General features: G+C 49.1%; 1 protein-coding gene across 1 annotated transcript; it reads right to left on the bottom strand.

Annotated features, from left to right (window-relative positions):
- Positions 1–4,250: 4,250 nt before the first annotated feature.
- LOC135825366 (zinc transporter ZIP13-like) lies at positions 4,251–7,332 on the bottom strand. The gene has a single exon (XM_065338099.1). The coding sequence runs from the start codon at positions 6,810–6,812 to the stop codon at positions 5,541–5,543; it is 1,272 nt and encodes a 423-aa protein (XP_065194171.1). The 5' UTR covers positions 6,813–7,332; the 3' UTR covers positions 4,251–5,540.
- Positions 7,333–7,802: the final 470 nt, after the last annotated feature.

Genomic DNA, 7,802 nt, shown 5'->3' with positions numbered 1-7,802 from the left:
AGTCATGTACATTTTCGTGTCGTACTCACAAAACTTTCGATGCATGCACACTTTGTGCGACCCCCAAAGGGGGAGGGGGGGGGGGGGAATCCCGTACCGAGCGTAAGTAACATTCTACTCATTTAGCCGATAAAATCAAAATAACCGTTCGATATATTTCTTATCGAGTAAGTAACGAGTAGTCGATGTGATCGTTTCAGCACTATTATTTTGCATAGTATGATATCACCAGTACTGACTTCATGCAGCTTGTAGCTTGCCATTCCATACAACATACAGGACACAGTCGTTGGCAGTTGTACCCATACACATGTACTTACTAGTTCTGGTGCACTCGTTGAACGCAGTTGAACTGATCATTGGTCGGTGAGTACATTACTGGGTACTAAGTACAAACAAAACAATAGAAGAGAGAGATAGAGAGATAGAGAGAGAAAGAGAGAGAGAGAGAGAGAGAGAGAGAGAGAGAGAGAGAGAGAGAGAGAGAGAGATAGAGAGAGAGAGAGAAACACACACACACGCACACACACACACACAAACACACACACACACACACACACACACACACACACATACACAGAAACAGGCAGACAGAAAATGTGTCATACACGTGAAAAACAAGTGACGGTGGTTCGAACAGCAAAGTACATGACACCGTACGTAAGTATAATCTTGATCATGTTTCGCACTATTCATGTACATGTATTCCAAGACTATTCTTCGCTACGAAAACACAGGTCATTGACTGAAAACAAGTAGTCTGGTCAAAGCCAGACCAGCGGACCGGCTGCTACACTCTTTCTGGTGTTGACCATCACACCGACCGAAATTCCGTAGGTTACCCACGGTATTTTCCTGGAGTTACCACTACATTTCGTGTTTACCATGGATCTTCCCTGCGGCAGCCGGGGGAAAAGGCAAAGTGGGGACGCGAAATTTTCCACGATATTGGCTTTCATCCGCGTTTTCGAGAAATTTTGCATAAAACCCGCGTAATGGGCCATTCACACTACGCCCAAAACATGGTGTACGTGACGTTTTCGTCCAGATAGCCATTACAACATGGAACGTGGCGGGAAAATCGAACCCCTGATACGAAAACGTAGATGACGTATCCAGACCCTGTACCGAGGTTCGTTCTGTCGTTCCTGGCAGTTTGTGTTGAAAAGAAGCTGTGAGCACAGCTGTACGAAAAGCGTGTGCACCTGCATGAAAACGACGTCTGCCAGTACGTCGTATTCCAAAATGTGACGCGTATTGTAACGTAGTATGAATAGCCTATTAGCAAGAGTGCATAAACTAGAGTATGCAACTGTGGTTATGGGTCAGTGCGCGGCGCGCTGCCTTCATTACGTAACTTGCCTTCATCACGCTCTGAAAGCATGCATTCAAACTCTCAATTTCTCGCACGAGCCCATCCGTTTCTGCTCGATTCGTTCCAGTACCTACACAATCTCTGAATTCTGGCGCGTGAATTCCAGTTCCGTACGAAAGTTCATTTTAAACTAGAGGGAAAGTGTGGCGTTTGACTTTCCGCAGTGCGCGGACTGCAGCTGAATGATGTAATGAAGGCAGCGCGCCGTGCATCTGGCCCATAGAAAAGAGATCACAGTTGCATACTCTTGTTTATGGACTCTTGCTATTATCCATGGGAATGTACAAGAAAACAGTACATGATGTTGAAAATGTACCACAACATCGTACCCGCCCACGAGTTTGTACGACCAAGCTGAATAATTGCATGGAACTGTATGCTAAATGGGTGCCAATGACACACAACTCGTGCATAATGACCGCATTATACCGCATATTTGCCGCCCGCATAGTTACGAGCAGAAGTTCAGGATTTTGTTCGCGCTATTCTGTGGGGGCAGATAAAAGAGCGCTAAAACGAGCCATACAAAGAATCTACGTGGTGATAAAAGTTTAATAATAGCTATGAAAAGTATGAATGCCGCAGACATCACCACGCAACATGACAATTTGTTCAGGGTTGTAGATTGTGTGTTTCCAGAATTTCCACTGATGATCGGAGCTTGAAAATCGATTCTGGAAACACACAATCTACAACCCTTAACAAATTGTCATGTTGCGTGGTGATGTCTGCGGCATTCATACTTTTCATAGCTATTATAAAACGAGCCATGTTGGCCAAAAATCCGATATTTCCGATCTGGACAACCCCCCCCCCCCCCCCGACCTGGTCGTACCACACCCCACTGCCCGGTGAGTCGGTGACGCCCATGCCCATGGACCGTGACATGTATTCTGATTAGCTTCGTAAACAATCAATTCCCCAATGCAGACAATCATGCACGTACAACACTTGACTGTAATCATGCTTGAAGCAATGAGGTACGCAACGTTGTATACATGCACTGTACCTGTAAATGATCGATCTTGTGTTCCGTTCCCGTGCGAGTGCGTACATGTAACAGCTCATGATACAATCATGTACTGCACCAATTACTATGTAGTATTTTGTTCGAAACTACTATAAGTCTTGTAACAGTTTACGACTCGTACTGGGGCAGTTATAATTATAGAGTGATTATTACCTTGACATCGTACTGCTTTCTCGCCTTTCCCACGCGTGTGCCCAGGTAGACGTTCATCAGAAATCCGCCCACGGCTCCACTCAGCAGGACGTAGCCATACTCACTGGGGAGGACGTTCTCCATGATGCCGATTGCACTTGGGGTGCAACACAATCTATGACCAACAAAATTACTTCGCAGAAACACTACAACGAAGACAATCTCTGGCCTGGAGGAGGAAGCAAAGAAAGCAGCTCAAATAGTTCAGTATTTTTGTACTTCTCCAGCAAGGACTTGGTCTTGGGTACTGTACCAGTAGTAGATCTACTGCCTGGACGATTGTGCAACACTCGACTCGAGACGAGTGCCCATCGATCAAAGATTATGGTCCACCTCGATAGAGAGAATAGAATATTCTAGTAGGCACGCGAGCTGCGAAGCCCGCATGGCGCCATTACACGTGCGGACTGTGTATGCATAATGATGGATATGGCCATTATTACTATTTTAGGGACCACAAATTATTCATTTATTCCGGAACTTTTCAGGACTTGATTAGTGCTCAATAGGTATATGTAGGTACTCAGGCGCGTGCTCGGCGATGGGCACGGGGGGGGGGGGGGGGGGGGGCACGTGCACCCCCCAAAAATTTTCAATCTGGGTAATTGCAATTGTAATGTATGCAAATATGCTCTAAAATTCAAGAAAGGTTGCAAACAAATTGCAGAAAATTGCCGGGGGGGGGGGGGGGCTCCCCTCGGCTCCCGTGCACCCCCCTAGCTGGGGGCCGAGCACGCCCCTGGGTACTAGGTACCGGTGATACCAAGAGTCCATATCCCCCCCCCCCCCCCATGGGGGTCATGGACTCTTGGTAATACCAAGAGTAGACAAGAGTATAGATAAACAGTTTATCTACTTTTGGTAATACTGAGTATGTTAGTGCTCTAACTACTAGTACTAGTACTAGTCTGAGGGCAAAGGAGTACAGTAGGTTACTAGTAGGTGAACAGGAATCATTCCATAGGCAAAATGCCTATTGTCGAGTATTGAATGATGTGCCCGAGAAATCTTACATCTAAAAGAGATGCCCCGAAACATAAAGTGTGCAACGGAATTTGTGAAATAACACATGCGCGCACACACACACATGCTCTATGCACGGCTGGTACGTTTTTTAAACTTTGAACACTGGAAATCACATAAAGTCACATGCTGACCTTGTGAACTCACGTATACACACAACAAGCACAGAGCCACAACCGTAACACCGGACTTTCCCAGAAAGGAGCCAAGTAACGTTAGTTGACGGCAGACCTAGGACGAACGAACGATTTCCTGTAGCTGCACATCTGGAGGCCACATGCCTATCAACAATATGAATACAGGTCGGCAATGTGTGATTTGCAACACCAGATGCCGGGGTCAGGCGGATCTCCGTTAGGGTAACTACGTTCACACTCACGGGTCCGGAGGAAGGGCTGGCAGGACGGGGTGGCTGTCATGATTGCAGGGTCACGTGAAGGCAGGAGGAAGCTAATATGCCGTGTCAGTGATGGATCCCACATACTGTGAGTTGGGGTTGAGGAGTGGCCTCGACATGCCCCCCCCCCCCACACACACACTTCGACTTGCAAGGTTGTACACACACACGCACATACACACACACGCGCACCCACACACGCGCGCACACAAGCCTGCACACAAATGAAACACTCACGTCTCAAACTCATCATCCAGGCAAACATGATATCACATCAAACGAGAAAGAGAGGTTCGGCAGCAGACAGCGAATGCCCTCCGCATTAAAATAAATAGAGAATCGAGAGCACAGGAAATTTATTTTTCTCAGGACCTGAGCAGTCAGCTTTGAAATGGCGTACGAGGATCACGTAGAAAAGCCATGTCTAAAGGTTAAAGGATAACAGATGTTATCAACAAATCTAGGGTTAGAGGCGATATAGGAATTAAAAAATAGGGTACAAGTCGAGCAAGTGCAGTGTAAGATAGCGGATTACGTCCAGGCACTGGGAAGGCTGAAGCGGAACATTGTGACTCAGGTCCAGGCAGTATTTGCAAGGCTGAAGGCCCAACTCTTTCCTGTACTAGTGCCAGGGAAAGAGTGAGAAGAACGCAGGTTCCAAGTGCAGCAAACACAGCGAATGTGGCCAGTGGGGAGATGACCAGCGAAAGAAAACTATTTAGTAAATTTAAATATAAGAGAAGAGAAAAAAGGTACGAGTTACGATTAACTCACCATCCGAGTGATATAAGAGCCTGTTGAAAAATGGCACATGAAGAAAATGCGCGGACGCGGATCATCATTTTAAAAATTGTTCTGTTCAATCTCAGAATACATGCACCGGCAACATGGAGGTAATACGGCCCTTGCACGCAGCCTGTAGAGAAATCCAAATAAAAATATACATAATTATAATTATACATGTCTAGTGTCCCGCCAGGAGATTCGAATCGATCGGGTAAAAATTACAGAGCATGCACTAACTCTGGGCGTCGGAACTGATTATAATTCTATAATGATATAATATCTGGCAGCGGTTTGGTATAGAGAAATACGGACATTACAAGGCTGGTAAGACGGGTCAACACACTACTACCACTACTACTACTACTACTTACTACGGAGGAGGAATTTGGCATAACGCAGGAAGATAGCCAATGATAGCTTTGCAACTCAGATGAACTGCCAGCATGCTACGCACTACAGGAGCGGCCTAGAACAACAACAGGCTCAGGTAAGTCCACGTCAGGACCAAGTATTTATCAAATTTTGTATTCGGCCACAGGTGGTGCTGACATCCGACGCCATACAAACGCTTCCCAGACGGAAACACGGCTGATGGATCGAACAGCACGCGTTCACAAACACAGAACAGGAGCACGTAGGTGTGCACGTGCTCGCACGCACACACACACACACGCACGCACACGCACACACACGCACACACACACACACACACGTGCACCTCCATGCTTCAGCCTAAACTATGAATGGGCAGCGCCGAGGTCCATCACCTGCATGGCCAGTATGCCGGCAGCCATTGCCAGCACCTGCAGCACGCTCTGCTTGGCGTTCCTCTCCGCGAGCAACGTCGGCATCACCGACACCAACGCAATGTACAGAAAGCCGCCGGCAGTGAAAGGCAGCACCCAGAGCACTGATTCGCCGGCGTTGCGAAGCAGCAGGCCGAACGTGGCGCCCACTAGCGCACCCGAGGCCGTGCTCACCTGAGCCTTGGCGGCCGACCAGCGGCTAAACCCGGAGTTGAGCAGGATGGCAAAGTCACCCACCTCGTGTGGCACCTCGTGGATGATGATGGCGAACGTCGTCAGCATACCAACCTTGTGCCCAGCCAGGAAGCTAGCCGACACTGCCAGGCCGTGCGTGAAGTTGTCGACGATATTCGCAAACAGATTCAGATATCCGGCTGGCGTTATCTTGCTCTCTGGCTCGCGCTCGCCAGGCACCGGCTGGATCACCCTTGTTGCTGCCTCGACCGCAGGCCGCATCACCGGCGCCGTCGAGCCGTTTGTCATACCGTGAACGGGACGGCGATGTAACGAGCTTGGCGAACCGCTGCCGCTCGGCAATGCAACTGCATCGCTGGTGCCGTTCGCAGGCTCAAGACCTACATGAGCAGGTCTCTGTGATTGTGCTTCGCTGCCGTCCGGATTTGCATCCTCGCCGTCGTCCTCCTGCTCAGAGTACACCACCATGATTTTCTCAGCGACCAGGAACACCACCATTCCGGCAATCACCAACAACCCGATCTTGGTGTCAACGGTGTGGTCGTGTGCTCCCCCTGACGCACTCAGCGCGTGCATTTGTGCGCGAGTCTCTGGTAGCAGGTGAAGGAAGACGTCGCCCAGCAGTCCACCGACTGCCAGGCTGAGCAGCACGTTGAGCTTGCGCGGTGCCAGGCCGTTCTTGAACGCAGAGTTGCTGGGGATGAAGAGCAGCGGCAGCACGCCAGTGGAGCCCACGATCAGCGCACCGCACAGCGCCAGGCACCACGTCGACAGCGGTACGGACTCCATGTCCTGCACCTCCTGCGGAAACGACGGTGCGTGGAGGCCACCAACGCCTGTATGCGCGTCCGCACAAACTGAGCAGTTCGCCATCACGAGTACTAACGCCAGCAAGCAAGCAACTGCAGACCGTCCAACAAATCCTCGCCAACTTATGTTCACTGCTGCCGGGAGAGTCGGGCTATTTACTTGTCTGCTGCCAGTGTCACCCATCGCTTGCCTCCGCATTCACCGCGAGTCCCCGAGTCTACAAATCGCTGATTTACAAATTTAATATTTGTGCGATGGACAAATTTTCTAGTCGAGTGGCCTTCCTCAGCAACCCTAGCAGCCCCGATTGGCTAGGAAATAGAGTGTCGTTCCCGTGGCACAACAGCAACTGCAGGCGGCTTATCACCAGTCACAAAACGTGCTTGCTCTCTGCTGACAGGGAAAACTATGAGTATGAAGCTGAAAAGGTTTTGTGACGATGGCCAGAATGCGGGGCTTTACCGGATCACTTTGCTACCCGGCCGGAAAACTAGACCTATTTTCCCCGCGGAACACGGCCCACCACATAAGCTGCAAGTCGAGCTAAAAGATGCTAGCTATGTTATCGAAGGAATCACTAATAATCCAGCTGAGAGTTACATCAGGCAGATAGTTCAAGACAAAGAACCCACCATGAAGATTCAGCTGAAAATGTGTTGACAACATCGTCCTGCCATCAGAAGTTCAAAAAATTTAGCACACGCAACTCTTCTGTCTGGTGACAGCTGAATGGGCATTCCCAGATGCTCAGTGCGGTTCACACTCGCAGCGCACGCAAGTGCAGATGGTGCAAGTGCAGCGCAGTGCCAGTGCCAGTGGCGCAACGCAAAATCAACAGAGTCGTCGACAAGCGATACGACACACAACAGAGTGTGACGATCTGTGTGTGTGTGTTATGTGTGTCACATACACGCACACATCACTCATATCAGCCCGCGCCCACGGGGTAGATCTACGGGGTGCTTGCGAGACAGAGAGCCTGAGAGAGGCCAGTATACTACTATTACTAGTAGGAGAAGAGACGACAATGCAGTGTCAAACTGAGTACTAGTACATGTACATGTCATAATCATTTTGACTACCAAGCAGACAGACAGTAGACTGAGTAGAGAGAAAGAAAGAGGCTTGGCTATGTCCGACAGTCGCAACTCTATTTTTTTTTTTTTTTTTTTTAATGTTTATTTGAAT

Source organism: Sycon ciliatum, chromosome 9, assembly GCF_964019385.1.
Source record: "Sycon ciliatum chromosome 9, ocSycCili1.1, whole genome shotgun sequence".
In the NCBI taxonomy this organism is placed as follows: Eukaryota; Metazoa; Porifera; class Calcarea; order Leucosolenida; family Sycettidae; genus Sycon; species Sycon ciliatum.
This window is presented reverse-complemented; position numbering and strand designations above follow the sequence as displayed.